Source organism: Dictyostelium discoideum (genome assembly GCF_000004695.1).
Source record: "Dictyostelium discoideum AX4 chromosome 2 chromosome, whole genome shotgun sequence".
Classification (NCBI taxonomy): Eukaryota; Evosea; class Eumycetozoa; order Dictyosteliales; family Dictyosteliaceae; genus Dictyostelium; species Dictyostelium discoideum.
In genome coordinates this window covers 451,654-476,169 of record NC_007088.5, presented here as the reverse complement: position 1 = coordinate 476,169, position 24,516 = coordinate 451,654, and the positions used below count along the sequence as shown (strand labels likewise).

Sequence of the window (24,516 nt, the reverse complement as noted above, 5' to 3'; positions counted from 1 at the left end):
ACAATTACCACAACAACCTAACCAAATAACACAACAACAACAACAACAACAACACCAAACGAACCAAATCTTACAAAATCAACAGAGCCAACAAATTCTACAACTACAACAACTACAACAACAACAACAACAACAACAACAACAACAACAACAACAACAACAACAACAACAACAACAACAACAACAACTACAACAACAACAACAACAACAACAACAACAACAACAACAACAACAACAACAACAAAGACAACAACCAAATCAAGTTCAACCAAATCAACCAATAGATTATAATAAGAAATTAGAATTACTTAATCATCCAATTTGGGGTAAAGTTCTTAAAGAGACAAGACAACAAATTGTTTTAGTATATGAACTTTTAAGGATGAGATGTGAAGGACCACATATAAAGAGAAATTTATTTTATCAAGGTATTGGTTTAGCACCATTTTCATTATCATTACCGATTTTATCACCATCTGGATTGATCAATGCAACCACTGGAAAACCAATATTAAAATGTACAGGCTCAGCCACTAGTTTATATATAGTTGAAGATAATAACTTATTCTTTCAACATAATTGTGGTGAACAATTGGTTATCTCTAAATTGTTTGGTGCAAAAGTAGTTCCAATCTCAACCTATGAATCCTTTTTAGATCACATTGTAAATATCCTCTTTAATCTAACCCTATTAAGTCCTGATGAACTTAATCTTTGTACGAATAGAAAGAATCAACCAACTTTTCCTTTATATCAATTGGATAATAAATTATCATTGGTTAATCAAGTTCAAAATCAAAATCAAAATCAAAATAATAATAATAATAATAACAATAATAATAATAATAATATAAATTGTAATAATGCTAATGGTACGAACATTGTGATTAGCGAGGTTAAAAATGATATAAACCAACTACAACCACAACAACCACCACCACAACAACAACAAGCAATACCATTCGTTCCATCACCAACCAATGATGGAAATAGTGTAAACAATAATATTAATAATAACTTTATTAATAATAACAGCTTTGTAAATAATAATAATAATAATAATATCCAACCAACTAAGTCTATTATAGGCGTATCAAACCCTTTCCAAAATAATAATAATAATAATAATAATAATAATAATAATAATAATAATAATAATAATAATAATAATAATAATAATAATAATAATAATAATAATAATAATAATAATAATAATAATAATAATAATAATACAAATAATAATATAAATAATAATATAAATAATCAACAACAATTGTATATTCAACAACAGCAATATTCTCAACAACAACAACAACAACAACAAAATCCTCAACAACAAAATCCTCAACAACAAAATCCTCAGCAACTACAGCAACAACAACATTTACAACAATTACAACAACAACTTTTACAACAGCAACTTTTACAACAACAACAACAACAACAACAACAACAACAACAACAACAACAAATGCAACAACAAATTCAACAGCCACCACAACAAAATATAGAACCTATAAATCAATTAAGCGATAATCAAATTAATATGCAACAATTTAACATGTTAAACAATACCAATGGTAATTTTAATATCAACAACACTAATAATTTAGTTAGATCTTCAGTGCAATATTAAAAAAAAAAAAAAAAATACAAAAAAAAAAAAAAAAAAGTTTAAAACCCATTAAATTGGTTTGTTTTAGATAATTATTTTTTTTTCTTTTTTTTTTTCTTTCCTTTCCTTTTTTTTTTTTCCATTTTTTTTTTTTTCATTCTTAAATTTAAAAAAATAATTCAAATAAAATAAATCAGATATTTTATTATTATTTTCCTTTTCATCATTATAATAAATTTAATTCCTAGGAAAATATATTATCATTTTTCCAGAAATTAAAAAATAATTAATTTAAAAAAAAAAGAAAAATATTTAAAAATAAAAATAAAAATAAATAAACCCATTTCCTCATTTAGGAAACCTTTTTAAAAATAAAAATAAAAACAATTCACCCTCAGAGTATCAAAAATTGAATCTATTTTTAGATAGTGGTATTTTTTTTTTTTTATTTTCATAATTAAATCAAAAAAAAAAAAACAATATAAAATCGATTTTAAATTCTTTTTTACATATAAAAAATAAAAAACCCACTAATTAACCACCCAAAAAAAAACCATATAAATTAAAAAAAAAAAAAATAATATAAAAAAAAAAAAAAAAAATATAGAAAAAAATAAAAAGAATGTTAAAAAAATATTATCTCTTGTTTGTTTATATTTATATTTTATTTTTTAATTTTATTAATTTAAGTTCAAGTTCTGATTCAAATTTTCCAACATTTGATTTAATTGTTGACACAAATAAAATCAATTCAAATGGTGAATGTGGAGATTCTTTAAATAATTCTTGTAATTCAATTCAAGAAGCAATAGCTTATTTTTCAAAAATTAAAAATCAACCTGAAAATATAAATTCAAATTTAGTTTTAAAATTAGTTGATGGAACATATAGAGGTGATTTAAATAGTTTTTCATTTTACGGTTGGAATATAACAATATCCACATACACAATTGGCTCTAATAAAGTCACAATTGATGGCAGTACCTTAGAGAAAACGTTCATCTCAATTTTAAAATTAAACTCAACTTTGAATAACTCAATTTTAAAATTATCAAATATTAATATTATAAACTTTAATAGCAGTTTTCTTGTTTATCGTACTTCATCACCAGCACCAAATAATGACTATACTAAAATTACATTTGATTCATGTCAAATTTCAAATTGTTATAAAGATTTTAATATTTACTTAAATGGCGCACCATCTTCATCATCAAATAATGGATTTAATTCAATTGATTTTATAAATACAAAATTTGAAAATATTAATATCACTTCACAATTATTTAATTTTTTAAATTTTAAAGTTCATTTTATTTCATCAAATTTTAAAACAATTACATTGGGTAATTATTTTTATAATAATATTTTAGGAACAAATTCATTAATAATTGATTCATCAACATTCAATGAAATAAAAATCAATAGTGGTAAAGAGTTTTTAATTACATATAAAAATGGTAGTTTAGTAATTAAAAATTCAGAATATAATAATATGAAAATTTCAAATTCATTTTTAATTAATGCTAACTATAATTCAGATGAAGTTACTATTACAAATAATACTTTTACAAATATTAATGATGGATTTATTCATTTACTAAATGGTGATGTTAATTTAAAATTAAATAAAATTATTAATAATAATAATAATAATGGTAATAGTAATGTAATTGATGCAAGTGACTCAAATTTATATTTTGATGAAAATTCTATTAATTATCCAAATGCTAGAGGTTCAATTATATGTGTAAATTCAAAAATCATTTTTACAAATAATAATGGTGATAGTTTAAATCAATATCCAATTTGTTCTGATTGTAATATCATGTATAATGGAAATCAAATATGTTCAATATATCCATCATCTGGTAGTACTACCACCACCACCACTGCCTCAACATCTACAACAAGTCCATTTACTACATCTACATCTACAACTGGTGGTGGAAAAAAGCACACCAGTAATTCAATTAATAGTAAAAAATCTGTTTCTCTTCCATTACTATTATGTATTCTTTTAGTTTTAATTACTCTTTTAAATCTTTAGAATAAAAAAAAAAAAATAAAAACTGTTTTTTATAATTTTTTTTTTTTTTTTTTTTTTTTAAATTATTTAATATAATAATATAATGAGAATATACCAAAAAAAGGTATTTATTTATCGGATTTCCTGTGTTCTATTTTTGCTCTTTTTATTTGATGCTTTTCAGATGGATTAATAAATTGAAGTTCGTCAAGACTTGCAGCTATTTGTATGTACCCTGGTCCCTATCAACTACAACTTCAACACAACCATAATTGGAACTATAAGTACAACCACTGGAGAACATACCAATGACTCAATTAATATTAAACCTCCACCACATCAGTTGTTTTGTATTCTTTTAATTTTAATTACTCTCCTCAATTTTTAGAATTTTCAAATCATTTTTTTTTTTAAACAATTAATCCATCACCTTAAAAAAATATCGAATAATAAAAAAGAAAACATTCATTATTTGCCAATTTTGAAATTAAAAAGGAAAAAACAAAATAACCAAGTAAAAGATTTTTAAATATTTGAATAAAAAAAGTTTTTTTTTTTTTTTTTTTTTTATTAATCTATTTGAATGATCAAATTCATTTTTTTTATATTTTATATCATTTTGTTTACTTTTGAGTTCTCTATTTATCTATACTAAATCCATATTAAAAATAAAATTAATGATGATTGTTAAAAAAAAATAAAATAAAAAATAAAAAAATAAAAAAAAATGAAAAAAGGATTTTTTTTTTTTTTTTTTTTTTTTTTTTTTTCGAAAAATTTCGTATAAAACTTTTTTTTTCATTTTCATTAATTTTCATTTTTGTAAAAATTGTGGGATATTATTTAATTAAAGATGGACGCATCGTCAACAACAATAAATGAACCAAAAGATATTGATATGACAGAAACAACAAAATCACCACAAAAAACAACAACTACAACTACAACTACAACAACAACAACAAATACAAATACAGATAAAGCAACAATTGAATTGGATGAATTAGATGAATATGAAGAAGAGAAAATACCACCACCACCAAAAACCAAAGTAATAATAAATGGAGTTGAAGAAGAGGAAGAAGAAGAAGATTATGTTATACATGAAATACCAGTTTATTTATCACAATCATTATCAGATTATTTATATTTATTTCAATATCCATTAAGACAACCATGGAGACCTTATGATATGAGTAAATTGGAAGAACTTAGAATTAAACCAAAGCAACAAAAAGTTGAAATGGATTTATCAATTGATCCAGATTCAGATAATTATAATCCAGATGCACAAACTAAAACCACCAAATATACATTATCATCAACCACTGTATCACATCGTACAAACTATGCAATCGGGTTAATGAAAAGTAATGAATTACATTTAACACCATTACAATCGATCATTCAATTACGTCCACAATTCAATTATTTCGATGATAAATGGCAAGAAGAAAAGTTACGTAAAAAACAAGACACAAAAGATGATGATGAACAAGATGAAGAAAGTGGTAATGGTGGTGGCGGTGGTGGTAATGGACAATCAATTGATCCATTAAATAAAATTGCGTCAATGCAATTTAAAAAAGCAGGTGCAAAGGTATCAGCAGCAAATCAACAACCAAATATTATAAAACAAATTGAAAATGAAGAACAATGGATAAAAGTGAATTTAGTAGATGATGAATTTGATGGTGAATTAATAAAACAATTTGAAAAACTTCAATGTGAAGATATTTACACTGATATAAAGTACGATTTGAATGAAAGTCAATATTTCGATATGTTATGTCCACGTGTACCTGACGAATGGGTATCAAAGGCAGCCTATATTCACGAGACTGTTTCATTGGAAACTGTACATAAAATGTCATTAGCATTACAAATTAAAACCATCATGACCAATGGTCACGTTGTACCATATACAAAAATCCATCAATTGGTTAGTCAAGCTGTTAAACGTGGTTTAATGGATCATCAAATCATTGAACATCTTGAAACCTATGCAGTGTTAATCAGAGGTAGATGGGTGGTAAAGTCAGAATTTGTCACTAAAGACTCTGATTTAGAAATTGGTAGAAACTATCTTTTACTTCAATTTTTCGATAGTGATTATGGTATTGACAAGAAAGAATTTTGCAAAGATACTGGTATCTCTTTTGAAGATGCTAGAGAATTGTTATCTAAAATATCAGATTTAGATAACAAATCACGTAGATGGTTTTTAAAGAAACAAGCAGATGATGATTTCATCGATCGTAATCCTTACACTGTCGATAAATTCAATCAACAATTCACAGACGAAAATTCAAGAAAAGAACTCTTGGATAAAGTTAAAGAATTAACAAATCCAAATAGACATTCAATATTTGGATTTCCAAGAATTCCAAGTAATTATCGTGAAGGTAAAACTGTTGAACATCAATTACTCTTCCTTTTATACAATTTCTTTAAACAACAAGGTGTTTGTTCAATTGAACTCATTAAACAATATATAGCATCACAAAGAGATTTAAAAACTGAAAATAATTTATTAAATCAAGTTAATGATAAAATGGTTGATGAACAATTAAAGAAAATGGCAACAATAGTTCGTTATAGTTATGTTTTAAAAACAACTGGTAATCAAAAAGTTGATAAAGTAAGTATTAATTTATTAATAATAACTATTATTATTATTATTATTATTATTATTATTATTATTAAAAAAAAACTAATACATTTTTTTTTTTTTTTTTTTTTAGTATCGTGATATTATTTTAGAAGCATTTAATAAGAGTGGTGGTTTAAAGAAAGATGATATTATAAATTTATTAAGAGAAAAAATGGATACAAATTATGTTGAAATACCTCAAAATATTTTCATTCAAATTTTAACTGAATTAGCTGAAGCTAAAGGTAAAGTTTGGGTATTTAAAGCTGGAAAATAAAAATAAAAAAATAATAAATAATATATGTGTCTTTTTTTATTTTTTATTTATTTTTTTTATTTTTTTTTATTTTTTATTTTTAAGCATTTGGTAAATAACGTGCAAATGTTAAATAACCAGTATGACCACGTGCTTCAGTGAATGGTTTTGATAATAATTTATCTTTTTTTAATCCTTCAATACCACCAATTTCAAATTTACCTCTATTTTCTTCAATATTATTATTATTATTATTATTATTATTATTATCTATATATGGATTTGTTAAATTTAATTCTTCATATTCTTGTAATCTTGTATCAAATGTACGAATTAAAACTTCAATAGTTTTAATTTCTTGAAATTTAGAATCTGCTAATTTTAAACATGTATTTTGAACCTAATAAAAAAAAAAAAAAAAAAAATTAGTATTTATATATATATTTTTAATGATATATGTATATATTTATTTACTTACTTGTTCAATACATGGTGAAAATGAACATAACATTGAACCATCATGCATAACAGCTATAGCATTTTCAATAGCATCCCATGGTGATGGTAAATCTAAAAATACAGCATCAATATCATTATTTATATCTTGACGAAGGAAACCTTCTTTTCCACAAGCATCACGATGTGTGACTGTGATGTATTGATCTAAACCATTATCTTTGAAATCTTTTCTTGCAAATTTAACACGTTCTTCATGAAATTCAAATGTAAATAAATGACCCTTTGGTGCGATTGTACGTGCTATTGAACTTGAGAGTGATCCACTACCAGTACCACTTTCGACTGCTCTTGAACCATTCTTTAATTCTAAATTGAAGATAATGGTAGAGATATCGAGGTTGAATAAAATTTGTGTACGATGATCTAATGTGATACTCCAAAGTTCTGGTGTCATTGCTATAACATGACAAAATCCATTACCATTATCAGAGCTTAATTTCGAGCCATACTCTTTACCAATTATATTCTTGTGACGATAACTTCCAAATTTACTATTATATACATTGTTTGATTCCATTGTTAATACTGCCATATTATCTTTTCCATTATACATAACAACTCTGTCACCTTCTTTAATAATTTTATTTGGATTTAACATTTTGTTTTTTTTCTAAATTTATTTATATCTCTCTAAAAATTTAAAAATAAAAATAAAAAAATATCACACAAACTACTTTTTTTTTTTCTGATTCGTCAAATTACGAATTTTTTTTCATTTTTTTTTTTTTTTTTTTTTTTTTTTTTTTATTTTTGATTAAATTTATAAATAAATTAATTTATTTTTATTTTTTTATTTTCATTTTTTTATTTTTTTGAAAAAAAAAGAGATATAATCAGAAAATGAAAAACAAATAATATAAATATATAAATAAATTAATTATTTTTATTTATTTATTTTTAATTATTTTTATTTTTTGTGAAAAAAAGAGATATAATTAGAAAATGAAAAACAAATAACAATAATATAAATATATTTATTTATTTATTTATTTATTTATTTATTTATTTATTTATTTTTTTTTTTTTTTTAATTATTTTAATTATTTTTTTTTGTAAATAATTCTAAAAGTGGACCTTTCAAAATTCATAATTTAATTAATCCTAAAAATAGTGTGTTGAAAAAAAAAAAAAAATAAATAAAAATAAAAACCCCACCAATAACGATCTATCATTTATTAATGATACAAAAAAAAAAAAATTGTAATCACAAAGTTAAACAACCCCTTTTTTTAATTTAATTTGTTTTTTATAAATTTTTTAAAATTTTTTTTTTATTTATTTTTTTTTATTTTTTTTTTTTTTTTTTTAATAATGTAATATATTTAACTTTAAGGATTGTTTCTTTTTTTTAATTGCTTTTTTTTTTTGCGCACATACTATAAAAAAAAAAAAAAAAAAAAACAAATAATTTCACACACACTCACACACAGAGACATTTTACAACGAAATTTCAATGTTTTAATTATCTTAATTAGGTATATAATATTCTTTCTCATACACTTATACATTGTGAGAATTTCCCCCCACTATCAAAAACATTTTTTTTTTTTTTATTTATTTTTAAAAAAAAAAAAAAATAATATTAAAAAAAAAAAAAAAAAAAAACCAATTAAAAAAAAAAAATTAATAATAAATAAAAAATATAAAACAATTATATAATCATAACATTTTTATTTTTATTTTTATTTTTATTTTTATTTTTATTTTTATTTTTTTTTTCTCCATTGTAAATTATTTCATTTTTTCAAAAAAAAAAAAAAAAAATTAATATAAATAAATTTAATAATATAATTTTGTTTTTTTTAATTTTTTTTTTAATTTTCTAATTTTATTACAATAATTATTCACATAATTTTTTATCTGCAATAATTCCATAGATAAAAAAAAAAAAAAAAAAATCTATTTATATATATTTATATATATTTATAAATTTATATTTAATCTTTTAATTTTTTTTTTTTTTTCAAAAAAAAAAAAGAAAACTTTTACAAAAATAATCGAATTAAAAATGGGATTAGGGGTTGTAAACAAAAAGCAACCAATTACGCCAGTCTCTAAATTCCAAACAATGTTTGGAGTTGATAAAAGAGCTTTGGCTGCTTTTAGAGTATGCATTGGCTTAATCGGAATGTACGATATAATTGAAAGATGGCCTGATATTAAAGCTCATTATTCTGGTAAATATGTTATAACATATCTATATAAAATATTTAAAAATATATATTAATTTTTTAATTTTTTTTTTTAGATGAAGGAATTTTACCAAGATCAACAGTTTCAGAAGTATTTTGGAATAAATCATGGTTTTCATTTCATATGATGATTGGATCAATTGAAGGTATTCAAATTTTATTTTTAATTAATATACTAGTTTGCTTTTTATTAACTATTGGGTATCGTTCAAGACTTAATATGTTTTTACATTACCTTTTTGTAATTTCATTACAAGCCAGAAATAATGTTGTTGGTCATGGTGGTGATGTTTATCTAAGAGTAATTTCATTCTTTGGTATCTTTCTTCCATTAGGTTCTGTTTTTTCAATTGATAGTGCTTTCAAAAGACCAGTTTTAAGATTAGAAAAAAAGAAATTTGTTTTAACTAATTTTGGTAAGTAAATTATTTAATATAATAATTAATTAATTTATTATTATTATCTTACTAATGTATATATATATTTTAAAAAAAGTAACATTTTCAATAATTTGTCAAGTTATATTTTTATATGTATTTTCATATGTACATAAAACTGGAGATGAATGGAGAGTTGATTATACTGCATCATATTATGCATTACAATTAGACTATTTCCGTACATTTTTAGTTGACTATATTATTGAATTTCCAAATGCTTTAAAGTTAATGACTATACTTGTATTGTATTATGAAGGATTTGGATCGGTGTTATTCTTTTCACCAGTTTTCACAGCACAAATTAGAGCATTGGGTGCATTTGGGTTCACAATGTTACATATTGGGTTCGGTGCTTTCATGAGGTTAGGTATTTTCAGTCCAACTTGTGCAACTGGTACATTGATAATTTATCCAACTTGGTTTTGGGATAAACTATTCAACTATTTAAGAACTCGTGAAAGAACAGATTTCAAAATTTATTACAATGGTCGTCATGGGTATAACATAACAGCATTGGTTTCAACATTTCTCTTATTACCAGACGTTGAAATTTCACCAACTCCAATTTTCTCTGATCAAGAATGTTGTTTCATTCAAACTAATAATGGATTACATAATATCTTTTCACCAAGTGGTTTAATTGGTAATAATAATAATGTTAATAATGGTAATGATATAAATGATGGTGCAAATCAAAATGATCATATTAATGAACAATTAAATAATTGGATAATTACAAGAGATATTAAAGGTAATCAATATACTGGTTATAAAGCAATGGTATCAGTTTGTAAAGTGTCACCAATACTTTGGCCATTGGTTTCAGTTTTAGAATTACCATTGGTGACATTGTATGGTAAAAAAGTATTGAAGTTGATGGAAAGAATCATTGTTTTCATTTCTGATGATATCCTAGTACTAAAGCCAAAATCATTAACTAAAGAACAACAAACTCAAATTCAACAAATTCAAAATCAAAAACAACAACAACTATTACAAAAACGTAATGAACTTTTAAATGGTACTCTACTAGATAGTAGTAATGAAGATATCATCGATAATAATAATAATAATAACAATAATAATAGTGAAGAAAATAATAATGAATATGCATTATTAAAAAGTGAAGAAGAAAATGAAATTAATTGTAATTATCAACGTAAATTAATTAGAAATAAAAGAGTTAAAAGAATGTTTAAAGGTTTATTATTTAATGTTTGTGCGGTTATGGGTATAATATTTGCATTGGGTTGGAATTGTAATAATGTGAATTGTGGTATACCAGTGACATTACCACAATCTATCAATTGGTTAGTATTTATGACTAGAATGGATCAAATGTGGTCAATGTTTTCACCAAGACCACCAGCACAACATTGGTGGTACACTTTTGAAGGTGAGCTTGATGATGGAACTCTTGTTGAACTTTGGAATAATCAAGGTTTATTCACTTGGATACCAAATGTCGAGCCTTATACACGTGAAAAACCAAATCCTTATCCTGACTGTATCGGTAATCATCGTTGGTTTAAAGTTTATGAAAATTTAAATAGTGGTGGAAGTTTTGAAACAATTAGAATGGGTCTTGGAAAATGGATTTGTAGAGAATACAATACTCGTCATATTGAACATGAACGTTTACATCGTTTCAATATAGTTTTCCGTAATGAGCAACAACATTTAAATAATACTCGTTCTCCTTTACCTGATCAAATTTTATGGCAACATATTTGTTATAATAAACCACAAAATTAATTAATTTAAAAAAAAAAAGTCAAAAAAAGAAAAAAAAAAAAAAAAAAAAAAAAAAAAAAAAAAATAAATAAATAAATAAACCACAAAATTAATTAATTTAAAAAAAAATAAATAAATAAACGAATAATAAACTTAAAATAAAAAGAAAATTATTATAATTTGAATTTAATATATAAAATAATATTCATTTAAAAAAAAAAAACACATCAAAGTTAAATCTTGTTAAATCTCAAACCTTGTTGTCGTCACAAAATTCTGAATTTTTAGGTGACATTAAACAAGATTTAACTATTGATTATATTCCAAAATCTGTAAAGTATTTTAATTTATAAGATGGATTCAACCAAAAATTAACTAAAGGCATAATTCCAGAAGGTGTTTAAATCTTAGAAATATGTGATATAAAACAAAAATTAAAAATTGATTCAATTCCAAAATCTGTATGTGAACAAAGAAAACTAAAACAAACAATTATTCCTTTCCAAATTCCAAAAAATATTACTTTAAAATGTTTAGATTAAAAGATAAAAAAATTAATTAACCATCAATAAAAAATTTTATTCTATATCCTTTTTATATAATCCAAATTAAATGAAATTTAGTGTTTTCCAATTAATTTTCCAAAACTTTTTTTTTTTCTTTTTATTATTTATTTTTTTTTTTTTTTTTTTTTTAATTTCTTTCTTTTTATTATTTGTTTTTGTTTTTTGCAAAAAAAAATTGTTATTGGAAAAAAATAAATAAATAAAAAGAAATAAAAAAAAAAAAAAACCAAATCTAAATCTTGTTAAATCTCAAAATTTTTAAAAGATTATGAATTTTTTTTTTTTTTTTTTTTTTTTTTTTTTTTTTTTGATTTTTTTTTTTTTTTTTTTTTTTAAGCAGTTACAACACAAAATGATATCAAAAGAGAATGATAATTTTAAAAATACTAAATGTATAATACATACAAAAAAGGATTTAATACTTTTATGTTTAGATTGTAACTTTATTCCATGTTGTATTGAATGTATTTCAATAAATAATAAACATCATGGTCATAAATTCAAACAAATCGATGATTCTCCACCAAAAGAGATTATTTTATTTATGAATAATTTTAAAGAAATATATTTTCAAAATAATTGATAGAATAGGCAATAATGAAGTTATTTTAAATGAATCAAATAAAACTTATAACAAAATTCAGTTACAATATAACAATAATAATGTTTTAGTAACAAAAGAATTTAAAAAAATTCACGATATACTCTCAATCATTGATTTTGATATTAAAAAACAATTAACAACAACATTTGAAAATAATCAATTAATAAATGAAACTTTAAATTCATCAATAAATAATGATATTGAAATACTATCAACAATAATTAATAATAATAATAATAATAATAATAATAATAATAATAATAATAATAATATTAATAATAATTTATCAATTGGTAAATCACAACTTGAAGAAAGACCAATAGCAGATGTTCTTTTTCAAATTCAATCATTTTTTCATCCATCAATTGATGATAACAATCATATATACGTTGATAATAATGATTTCAAAAATGATCAAATTAATATTAATAATAATAATAATAATAATAATAATAATAATAATAATAATAATAATAATAATAATAATAATAATAATAATAATAATAATAATACAATTATTGATAAAATAAATGATTTTATCAAAAATAAAAATGATTTTGAAAATTATTCAATAGATGGAAAAACATTTGAAATTATTAAAAAATATCAACAATCATTGACATTATTAAATAATAATAATAGTATCGATATTATAAATATGTTTAAAGAATACAACGATCAGACCATTGATTTCGATAATCATTTAATTAATAATATAAAAGAAAATTTAAAACTAATTTATTCATTAAAAAATAATAATAATAATAACTATAATAATAATAATATTACTGACTTTTTAAATAATGATAATAATAATAATTATGAAATTAATTTTATTAATTTTATTATTGGAGTTAATAAAGTTATTTTCAAAAATTTCAAATGTAATTTTATAATAGAATCAGAAGAAAATAATTTAATATTTAAATGTATGTATATGATCATATCGATTAATTATTTAAATAACTTTACTTATATATTATTTAGTTCTTTCAAGAAAATATTACATTTATTCAGAGAATCACTCATTTCTAAAAAATTATAACAATGATAAAGATGGTATTGCATTTAGAAATAATTGTAAAGGTATAACTAGTTTAAAAAGTATACCTCTAAATGTAATGCTTTTAGATGGGTTCAATGAAAAATTATCTGAAGGTATATTACCAGAAGGTGTTCATAGATTATTTTTAGGTGATATAAAACAAGAATTAACTATTAATTCTATTCCTAGCTCTGTAAAGTCTGTTTATTTATTAGATGGATTCAATCAAAAATTAACTGCAGGTATATTACCAGATGGTGTTAAAAATTTGTTATTAGGTGATATAAAACAAGATTTAGCTATTGATTCAATTCCTAACTCTGTAGAGTTTGTTTATTTATTAAATGGATTCAATCGAAAATTAACTGCAGGTATATTACCAGAAGGTGTTGTATTTTTGTTTTTAGGTGATATAAAACAAGATTTAACTATTCATTCAATTCCTAGCTCTGTAAAGTTTGTTTATTTATTGGATGGATTCAACCAAAAATTAACTGCAGGTATATTACCAGAAGGTGTTAATTTTTTAAGTTTAGGTGATATAAAACTAGATTTAACTATTGATTCAATTCCTAAATCTGTGAATTCTGTTCATTTAATAGATGGATTCAAGCAAAAATTAACTGCAGGTATATTGCCAGAAGGTATTGAAGATTTGTCTTTATATGATATAAAACAAGATTTAACTATTGATTCGATTCCTAAATCTGTAAAGTCTGTTTATTTATTAGATGGATTCAAGCATAAATTAACTGCAGGTATATTACCAGAAGGTGTGGAAAATTTGTTTTTAGGTGACATAAAACAAGAGCTAACTATTGATTCAATTCCTAAATCTGTAAAGTATGTTAATTTATTAGATGGATTCAACCAAAAATTAACCGCCGGTATAATACCAGAAGGTGTCAAAATCTTAGAAATATGTGATATAAAACAATTAACTATTGATTCAATTCCTAAATCAGTATGTGAAATTATAATTCCAATGAAACAAAAACAAACAATTATTCCATTTCAAATTCCAAAAAATATAACTTTGAAATATTTAGATAATTAAAAAGTATAAAAAATTAATAAACTCTCAATAAATAAATTTATTCTAAATCCTTTTCACATAATTCAAATTAAATGAAATTCCTTTTTCATTTTTTCATTTTTAATAATAAATATTACTCAACATTAGAATTAACCATTCAGTTAATAAATTATTAATAAAATTTTGTTTAAAAATAAATTTTGGTATTCGATTTTTAATTAAGATTTTTAATTTCCTTGGCATCTAAATGACAATAACACTTATTTTTTTTTTTTTTTTCATTTGATTTTGTTTTAAATTTTTATCATTTGTTTCTAATACTTGTTTTTTTTTTTTTAACTTTTTTTTTTTTTATTTCTTTTTGTTAAATGATTTCATTTTATTTTGTATTTGTTTCAATTTATAATTTTCTAATACTTTTTTTTTATCTTATTTGTCACATGCCAAAATTAATATGGTAATTTTCAGCAGCCATACAGCCTAATAACTGGCTGAAATTATTATGGTAATTTTGGGACTTATTACCAACTTTTTTTTTTTCTTTCTTTCTTTAAAATTTTTTTTTTTTATTTTATTTCTTTTTTTTTTTTTTTATTTTTTATTTTTTTTTTTTTATAAATAGTAAATGTTGTTGGAAATAAAATAAAAAAAAAAAAAAAAGAATAAATAAAAAAAAAAAAACCAAATTTGAAATCTTGTTAAATCTCAAAATTTTTAAAAAATAAAGAGAATTTTTTTTTTTTTTTTTTTTTTTTTATTTATTTTTGATTTACAACCAAAGCAGTTACAACACAAAATGATATCAAAAGAGAGTGAAAATTTTAATAATACTAAATGTATAATACATACAAAAAAGGATTTAATGGTTTTATGTTTAGATTGTAATTTTATTCCATGTTGTATTGAATGTATTTCAATAAATAATAAACATCATGGTCATAAATTCAATCAAATCGATGGATCATCAACAAAAGAAATTAATTTATTAATGAATAATTTTAAAGATAATATATATCCAAAAATAATTGATAGAATAGGGAATGATCAATTTATTTTAAATGAATCAAATAAAACCTTCAATAAAATTCAATTACAATATAACAATAATAATGATTTAGTAACAAAAGAATTTAAAAAAATTCATGATATACTCTCAAAAATCGAATTAGATATTAAAAAACAATTAACACCAACATTTGAAAATAATCAATTAATAAATGAAACTTTAAATTCATCATTAAATAATGATATTGAAATACTATCACCAATAATTAATAATAACAATAATAATAATAATAATAATAATAATAATAATAATAATAATAATAATAATAATAATAATAATAATAATAATAATAATACAATTATTGATAAAATAAATGATTTTATCAAAAAGAAAAATGATTTTAAAAATTATTCAATAGATGGAAATACATTTGAAATAATTATTAAATATCACCAATCGTTGACATTATTAAATAATTAATAATAATAGTATTGATATTATAAATATGTTAAAAGAATACAACAATCAGACCATTGATTTCCATAATCATATAATTAATAATATAAAAGATAATTTAAAACTAATTTATTCATTAAATAATAATAATAGTAATAATAATATTATTGATTTTTTAAATAATAATTCTAGTGTTAGATTGAATAAAGTTATTTCCCAACGCAATTTTATAATAGAATTGGAGGAAAATGATTTAATTATAAAATGTATGTATAATCATATCGATCAATTAATTTAATAACTTTGTAAAATGCTAACTTATATATATATATATTATTTAGTTTTTTCAAGAAAATATTACATTTATTCAGAGAATCATTCATTTCTAAAAAATTATAACAATTATAGAAATGGTATTGCATTTAGAAAATAATTGTAAAGGAATAAATAGTTTAAAAAGTATACCTCGTCATGTAATGCTTTTAGATGGATTCAAAGAAAAATTATCTGAAGGTATATTACCAGAAGGTGTTCAGAACTTATTTTTAGGTGATATAAAACAAGATTTAACTATTGATTCAATTCCCAACTCTGTAAAGGCTGTTTATTTATTAAATGGATTCAATCAAAAAAAAACCTGCAGGGTATATTACCAGAAGGTGTTGTATTTTTTGTTTTTAATGTGATATAAAAACAAGAATTTACCTTTCATTCAATTTCCAAAACTTGTAAGATTGTTTTATTTTATTTAGAATGGGATTTCAACCAATAAATTAACCTGCGGTATAATACCAGAAGGTGTCAAAACCTTAGAAATATGTGATATAAAACAACAATTAACTATTGATTCAATTCCTAAATATGTATCTGAAATTATAATTCAAAGAAAAATAAAACAAACAATTATTCCTTTCCAAATTCCAAAAAATATAACTTTAAAATATGCTGATTAAAAAAAGTTAAAAAAAATTAATAAACTCTCAATAAATTTATCTTTTTTTTTTTTTTTTTATTTCTTTTTTTAATTCTTTTTTTTTTTATAAATATTTAAATATTTGTTTATAAAAAAAAAAAAAAAGAAAGAAATTTTATTCCTTTTTCGTTTTTCGTTTTTTCATTTTTTTTTATTTTCATTTTTATTTTATTTTCATTTTTTTTTTTATTTTTATTTTTTTTTTCAAATTTTAGGTTTTAATTTTTAATTTTTAATTTTTTTTTTTTTTTTTTATTTATTTTATTTCATTATTATCAATAAAAATGATAAGATTGTGTAAAAATATAAAAACAATTAAACCATGTGTAAATTCAATTAATAATAGAGTGACATCACATGGTTTAAAAGTATCATCATCATCATCTTCATCTTCATCATCATTATTTAATAATAATAATAATAATAATTTAGATAAAAGATCTTTTATTTCTTCACCTCAAACCAATACAACATTAAAACCAAATCAAACCTATGTTTTTGACAATCAAGATATTTTTAAAGATATAAAAAGAGGAAAAGGTGAAAAAAAAAAAAAAAAAAAAAAAAAAAAAAAAAAAAAAAAAAAAATATATATTAATAATATATATTTTTTTTTTCAGATAGAAATAAATTAAATTTAAAAATTGGTGATGAAATTCATGGATTTAAAGTTATAAAAATTAGAGAAGTACCAGAGAGACAATTTAAAACATATCAATTTGAACATATAGAAACAGGTGCAAAATATTTACATATAGATTGTGAAGATACAAATAATGTTTTTAGTGTGACATTTAAAACCATACCAAAAGATTCAACAGGTGTAGCACATATTTTAGAGCACACTACATTATGTGGTAGCAAGAAATACCCTGTTAGGGACCCATTCTTCAATATGCTAAAACGTTCGTTAAACACCTATATGAATGCATGGACAGCACCAGACCACACATCCTACCCATTCGGCACACAGGATCCAAAAGACTATTATAATTTATTATCAGTTTATTTAGATGCTACATTTTTCCCAAACTTGAGTGAACAAGATTTCCGTCAAGAAGGACACAGATTGGAATTCGAGCAAATGGAGAACCCACAATCGCCATTGAAATTCAAAGGAATCGTATTCAATGAGATGAAAGGTGCCCTATCGGACCCATCGTCATTCTATGCCGAAATCTCACAACAACATCTTTATCCTGGCACCACCTATTCCCACAATAGTGGTGGCGAACCAAACGATATCCCATCATTAACTTACCAACAATTAAAAGATTTTCATTCAAATCATTATCATCCTTCAAATTCTTATTTCTTTTCCTATGGTGATTTAAATCCAATTAATCATTTAAAATTTATAAATGATAATTCATTATCAAAATTTAAAAATAATTCAAATAATATTAATACAACTGTTAATAAAGTTAAACGTTGGTCAGAATCTAAAAGAATTTATTTAAAATGTCCACCATCAGCAAGTAAGTTATATATATATATATATATATAAATATATTTATTAATATTTATTAATATTTTTTTTTTTTTTTTACCTTTATCAAAGTGGATGTTAATCCTGAAAAGAAATTTAAATTTTCAATTTCAATTTTACATAAAGAGAATAAAGATTTATTTGAATCATTATCATTACATATGTTATCAAATTTATTATTAAGAGGATCAAATACACCAATGTATCAAGCATTATTAGAGAGTGGATTAGTTTTAGATTATTCACCAAATACAGGTTTCGATGATGGTTTATTAGAATCAAGTTTTAGTGTTGGTGGTATTGGTATTAAAAAAGAGGATTTAGAAAAAGTTGAAAAAGTAATCATAGAGACATTGGAGAAATCATCACGTGATGGGTTCGCTTCAGATGTGATTGAATCGATTTTACATCAATATGAATTTGCTCAAAAGGATGTTTCAGCTTCATTTGGTTTAAAACTTGTTGGTTCATTATCATCGAATTGGATTCACGGTGGTGACCCTGTAGATCCATTGTTTTTAAATGAGGCAATTGCTAAACTCAGAAAGGAGCTTGAAAAAGGTGGTTTCTTTGAAACTAAAATTAAAGAACTTTTAAACAATCCTCATAGACTTTACATCACAATGGAGAATGACGAAAATCTTCAAAAAGAGGAACAAGAAAAGGAATTGCAGAAATTGGAAAGAATTAAATCAGAATTAACACCAGAACAAACTAAAGAGATTATAGAAGTTGCAAAAGATTTACAATTTAGACAAAATCAAATTCAAGATGTTTCAGTATTACCAAAGATTAATATATGTGATATTGAAAAACAGCAATCTAAAATAGACCATATCGATACAAAATTATCAATGACCAATGGTGACGGTGTACCATTACGTATTTTAGATTTACCAACAAATGGTATTAGTTATTTTAGAAGTACAATTGATATCTCCTCAATGGATCCAAAATTGAAACCATACGTACCAATATTCTGTTCATTAATTGATGAAATGGGTGCTGCAGAATTTGATCATAAACAATTGGATACTGAAATTAATTTACATATTGGTAAATTCAGTGTTTCACCATTGATTACTATGGGTCATAGTGATTTGGATTATACTCAAGAGAGAATTTATATTAAAGGTGCAGCATTGAATAATAATCTTTTGAAAATGTTTTCATTATTACAAAAGATTCTATTAGAGAATAAATGGAATAATCCAGACCTTTTAAAGAATTTATTAAATCAAAAACAAGCTTCAGTAATTGAAGGTATTCCATCAAGTGGTTTATCATATGCAAAGATATTAAGTTCTTCAAAATTCTCTAGAGCTGCTCAATTATCTGAGCAATGGAGTGGTTTATCACAAGTTAGATTAATCAATGAAATAGTCTCCTCAAATGATATCAATTCATTAATTAATAAACTTTTAGCAATAAATGAATTCATTCTTGATCGTTCCTTAATGAAATGTTTAATTACCACTGAAAAAGAGAATATTTCAAATCTTGAAAATAATTTATCAAACTTTTTAAAACCATTTTCAAATAAAAATACACCAATAATTGTAAATTCATTAGATAATGCTAATGAAGAAATTACAAATAGTAGTAGATTAAACTTTTTCCCAATTCCAGCAACTGTTAATTATATTTCAAAGACTTATCAAGCTGTACCATATACTCATGTTGATTCAGCACCAATTCAAATTTTAACTAAAGTTTTATCAGAATTCCTTCATAAAGAGATTAGAGAGAAGGGTGGTGCCTATGGTGGTGGTTCAAGTGTTGATAGTGGCGTCATCTCATTCTACTCTTATAGAGATCCAAATTTAATTAAAACTTTAGACGCTTTTGATCAATCAATTCAATGGTCATTAAATAATAAAATCACTTTAGAAAATATTGAAAATGCTCAACTTTCAATATTTTCAGATTTCGATTCACCTGAATCACCTTCAAATAAAGGTGTTGGTGAATGGATGAGAGATATCACAAATGAAATGAAACAAACTAGAAGAAATAATTTATTATCAATAACTAAACCAAAATTAGAAGAAATCGCTACAAAATATTTATTCAATAATCAAAATAATTATACAACAGTTTTAGGTTCAAAAGATAATCAAGAATTAAATAAATTTACTTGGAATAATATTAATGTTTAAAAAAATAAAAAAAATAAAAAATAAAAAAAAAAAAAATAAAAAGTCAGACTTTCCACATATGTAGTGGATATTTTATTTATTTGAATTAATTTTTTAACTTGTACTATACGATTTTTGGGTAAATCTGTTATTAAAAAATAAGGATTATTTAAATTAATTTTATAATGTCTGATCGAAGTTAATGTAACAAATAAATTAGAGGTTGATTTTTTTTTTTTTTTTTTTTTTTTTAACCCAAAATTTCGTCAATAAACAATTTTTTTTTTTTTTTTTTTTTTTTTTTTTTTTATTATTATTTTTTGAAAATGATATAAAGATATAGCTTTTTTAATATTTGGGTTTTTTTTCAGATTAAAAAAATAATGTAAAAATAAAAAAATGAATTGTCAAACTATAATTATTTTAAACAACACCCCGTATTTTTCACACGTAAAAAAAAATGAAAATGTCACTTTTAAAACACAGAGTGGGTGTAAACAAAATCTAAAAATAAAAAATAATAAACAAAAGTTAAAAATTATTATTATAAAATATATTTTTTTTTTTTTATAATTTTACTACATATAAATTATTTTTTTTCATTATATTTTCAATTTTTTAAAAATATAATTTTTCAATTTTATATATAAATTATTTAAAAAACAATGTTTTCTAAAACTAAATATAAAATTATTTTATTATTTTTAATTTCTTTATCTTTTTTTAATCATTTTACAATAATTTCAGGACTTCAATTGGACACTGGATTTTATTTACCAAATGGTATTGTTGAAATACATGGTTTTGATCTTGGAAATGAAAACAAAACAATTATTGAATTAAATGATAGTAATGGACAATTTTATAAAATCAGTGAATTTAAAGGATCAATCAACGAGATGAAAATGACTTTTAAATTACCACCATCATTGGTAAATCAAAAATTTACTGTTACATTTAAGCTTATTAATGATACATTAGTTAAAAATCTTTCAATGACTGGATCACCATCTGTTTTACCTCCAAATGATAAAAAACTTAGAATTGGACCAGTAAAAGATATAATTTATAATGAAACTTCTTTAGTTTATACTTTTGATACTACTAGTGAAGAATGTTATTTTACAAGATTTATTATGTACAATAATGATAAACCAATATCAAACTATTCAAATAATTATTTCGATTGTGATACAATTATTAATCAAACTAGATACTGTGTATTCAAATCTGAACAACCAATTAATAGATTATGGGGTAGCTCATCAAGCAGAGTATGTGTCAGACATTTTTCAATACCTTGGGAAGATTGTAATAATTTCTATATTGGATCAAAATTAACTCCAAAACCAATATTTAAATTTAATAAACTCCCTTCAACACAAGGTGATGAGATTATTATCACTGGTAGTTATTTAAGATTTCTATATGAAGATTATGTAAGTGATCCAAAACCGAATATAATGAACTATATTAGAGTAACAGCTCCTCCACAACCTTCTCTATTTTCATATGCAATTATTAAAGGTAATTTCGATGATCCCTTATTTGATGTTAGTAATCTCACAGTAAGTTTTCCAGCAGGTTCTGGTTCATCAAAATTAATTACTTTTAACTATTTATATTATCAAAATTTTTCATATGCACCACCAATAATTACAATGGTCAGTTATAATCAAAAATATTCAGATGTATTCATAGATGGTTATAATTTCTATCTTAATGCTTTTAAAGTTCAAGAAATCTATTTTGATGGTGTTAAACAAAATAATTTCATAATTAATAGAGATCATACACAAATTATTGTTAGTAATTATAGAAGAGTTGAATCAGGTCAAATGTCAATTAATATTAAAGTAAATGATGTTTCAATGGAAAAGAATTTTATTTATTGTTTTTATCCTCCATCTATCACTTCAGTAAATTCAATTACATATTATGATGGTGGTATTGTTACAATTAAAGGTTCATTTTTATATTCATCTATGCCAACTGTTAAAATTGGTGATTTATTTTGTAAAAACATTACCTCAAATCAAACTGAAATTCAATGTATATTGGGTCCTGCAAATCAAGGTGGTTCAAATTTACCAATTATTATTACATTTGATGGTTGTGATTCTGTTAGTAATAATAATACATTTACATATAATGTACCATCATTAAATAATGCAATTTTATTAAATGGTAGTATAGTATTATTAAATGGTACTAATATTGGTAGAGGATCAAATGATTCAATTATTGAAATCACTGGTATTGGTATAGATGAAAAGATTTTAATTGATAAGTTTGAAGTTTCAAATGATGAAAAAAGTTTAACATTTGAATTACCATTATTAAAATTTAAATTATTTAATATCACAATAAACCGTAATAATATTTTAAGTAATTCAATACCAATTTCAATGTCTACATTACCATCATTAAAAATTAATTCAATTAGTAATCCAACAACTGAAAATGGTAAATTAGAAATTGGAATTTACTATATTACTTATCCATTCAATGAACAAATTATTCCAAATATATTTATTAATAGTTCCAGAAAATCAATTCAATGTTCAATTCCGGTATCATCAAAAAATAAATATATAACAACTTGTCAAATGCCATCTGGTACTGGTATTAATAAAGATTATATATTAAATTATAATTCACTTGTATTAAATAATCAATTTTCATATGCACAACCAATTATTAATTTTTTAACAATTTCAGCTAAAAAAGATATGATTACAATCAATGGTAATAATTTTGGTAATTCTGAAAAAGTGATTCAAGTATATTATAATGATGTTAATATCACTTCAAAAATTCAATTATTAAATAATAATCAATTTCAAATTAGAAATAATGATTCATTTAATAATGGTCCAATTGAAATGGTTGTCGATGAAAATAATTTGCTTTCAGGATTTAATTCAACCCTACCACCAATAGTTAAAAAAGTAATTAATAATGATTGTAATGGTATACTTTTAATTTCTGGTAATAGATTCATAACAAAACTAAATGAAAATAAAGTTAAGGTATTAGTTAATAATAAAGAAACTAGAAAATTAGCAAATTCAACTGATGACGTTTTATTAGTTTCATCACCTCAAATTTCATATACTCCATTTAATGTATCAGTTTATATTGGTCCAAATTTAGTACTTTCAAATGTAATTTTAAATCATTCAGATCCAAATGTCACAAAAATCAACCAAGTTAAAAATGATAAAGATGGATTTTCAATTAAACTTAGTGGTATTGGTTTCACTGATTCAATGGATGCAAGTATAGTTCTTCCAAATGGTTCTCGAAGAGCTATTAAATGTAAATTACAATGTATTGCTAACTTGGAAAGTACAAATAAAATTAATATTTCTAACGGTACTGGTTTTTATCTATGTACTTCAAAAGCAATAATTGATCAAGATTCAATAGGTTTAAAAATGATATTCAATAGTAAATTAATTGAATTTGATGTTGATATTGATGTGTATAAAGGAAATGATGATAATAATAATAAAAATAATAGTGATAGCTCAAAACTATCATCATCATCATCATCATCATCATTATTCATATTAATTACTATTATTTCAATTCTCTTTTATTTAATTCAATAAAAACATCAATAAGATGGATTTTTTTTTTTTTTTAATATTTTTATATTACATTATTTTTTTTTTCTTTTTTTTTGTTGGTGTAAATATTTATTTAATATAAATTTTCAAGGAAAAAAAATAAAATTTGAAAATCAATTATTTGGATGTG

At 22.1% G+C, this 24,516-nt stretch overlaps 10 protein-coding genes across 10 annotated transcripts in view; 9 read left to right on the top strand and 1 right to left on the bottom strand.

Annotated features, from left to right (window-relative positions):
* Positions 1–1,636, top strand: part of DDB_G0271606 (hypothetical protein) — a gene marked incomplete at both ends in the record, with an annotated part of 3,639 nt that extends 2,003 nt beyond the window's left edge. Inside the window, one exon of the mRNA XM_640460.1 lies at positions 1–1,636. This exon is cut by the window's left edge and continues 2,003 nt beyond it. Within this exon, the coding sequence (XP_645552.1) occupies positions 1–1,636 (1,636 nt within the window).
* Positions 1,637–2,237: 601 nt separating this feature from the next.
* Positions 2,238–3,665, top strand: DDB_G0295819 (hypothetical protein; the record flags this gene model as incomplete). Its single annotated transcript, XM_002649147.1, has 1 exon — positions 2,238–3,665. The coding sequence occupies one exon, from the start codon at positions 2,238–2,240 to the stop codon at positions 3,663–3,665; it is 1,428 nt and encodes a 475-aa protein (XP_002649193.1).
* An 832-nt stretch (positions 3,666–4,497) lies between these two features.
* Positions 4,498–6,574, top strand: rpc5 (RNA polymerase III subunit; the record flags this gene model as incomplete). The annotated part of the gene is made up of 2 exons (XM_640458.1): positions 4,498–6,285; positions 6,389–6,574. The coding sequence occupies 2 exons, from the start codon at positions 4,498–4,500 to the stop codon at positions 6,572–6,574; spliced, it is 1,974 nt and encodes a 657-aa protein (XP_645550.1).
* A 79-nt stretch (positions 6,575–6,653) lies between these two features.
* Positions 6,654–7,670, bottom strand: trmt61 (tRNA-methyltransferase subunit; the record flags this gene model as incomplete). The annotated part of the gene is made up of 2 exons (XM_640457.1): positions 6,654–6,953; positions 7,032–7,670. 2 exons carry the CDS (start codon positions 7,668–7,670, stop codon positions 6,654–6,656), a joined length of 939 nt encoding a protein of 312 aa, XP_645549.1.
* Positions 7,671–9,080: 1,410 nt separating this feature from the next.
* Positions 9,081–11,459, top strand: DDB_G0271510 (hypothetical protein; the record flags this gene model as incomplete). Its single annotated transcript, XM_640456.1, has 3 exons — positions 9,081–9,249; positions 9,321–9,680; positions 9,760–11,459. 3 exons carry the CDS (start codon positions 9,081–9,083, stop codon positions 11,457–11,459), a joined length of 2,229 nt encoding a protein of 742 aa, XP_645548.1.
* An 897-nt stretch (positions 11,460–12,356) lies between these two features.
* DDB_G0271602 (hypothetical protein) lies at positions 12,357–14,710 on the top strand (the record flags this gene model as incomplete). Its single annotated transcript, XM_640455.1, has 3 exons — positions 12,357–12,468; positions 12,596–13,537; positions 13,596–14,710. The coding sequence occupies 3 exons, from the start codon at positions 12,357–12,359 to the stop codon at positions 14,708–14,710; spliced, it is 2,169 nt and encodes a 722-aa protein (XP_645547.1).
* A 775-nt stretch (positions 14,711–15,485) lies between these two features.
* DDB_G0271508 (hypothetical protein) lies at positions 15,486–16,175 on the top strand (the record flags this gene model as incomplete). The annotated part of the gene is made up of 1 exon (XM_640454.1): positions 15,486–16,175. The coding sequence occupies one exon, from the start codon at positions 15,486–15,488 to the stop codon at positions 16,173–16,175; it is 690 nt and encodes a 229-aa protein (XP_645546.1).
* Positions 16,176–16,561: 386 nt separating this feature from the next.
* DDB_G0271600 (hypothetical protein) lies at positions 16,562–17,104 on the top strand (the record flags this gene model as incomplete). The annotated part of the gene is made up of 2 exons (XM_640453.1): positions 16,562–16,795; positions 16,904–17,104. The coding sequence occupies 2 exons, from the start codon at positions 16,562–16,564 to the stop codon at positions 17,102–17,104; spliced, it is 435 nt and encodes a 144-aa protein (XP_645545.1).
* A 304-nt stretch (positions 17,105–17,408) lies between these two features.
* On the top strand, positions 17,409–20,772 carry pitrm1 (peptidase M16 family protein; the record flags this gene model as incomplete). Its single annotated transcript, XM_640452.1, has 3 exons — positions 17,409–17,664; positions 17,745–18,602; positions 18,686–20,772. 3 exons carry the CDS (start codon positions 17,409–17,411, stop codon positions 20,770–20,772), a joined length of 3,201 nt encoding a protein of 1,066 aa, XP_645544.1.
* A 644-nt stretch (positions 20,773–21,416) lies between these two features.
* On the top strand, positions 21,417–24,368 carry tgrS1 (IPT/TIG domain-containing protein; the record flags this gene model as incomplete). Its single annotated transcript, XM_640451.1, has 1 exon — positions 21,417–24,368. One exon carries the CDS (start codon positions 21,417–21,419, stop codon positions 24,366–24,368), a length of 2,952 nt encoding a protein of 983 aa, XP_645543.1.
* Positions 24,369–24,516: the final 148 nt, after the last annotated feature.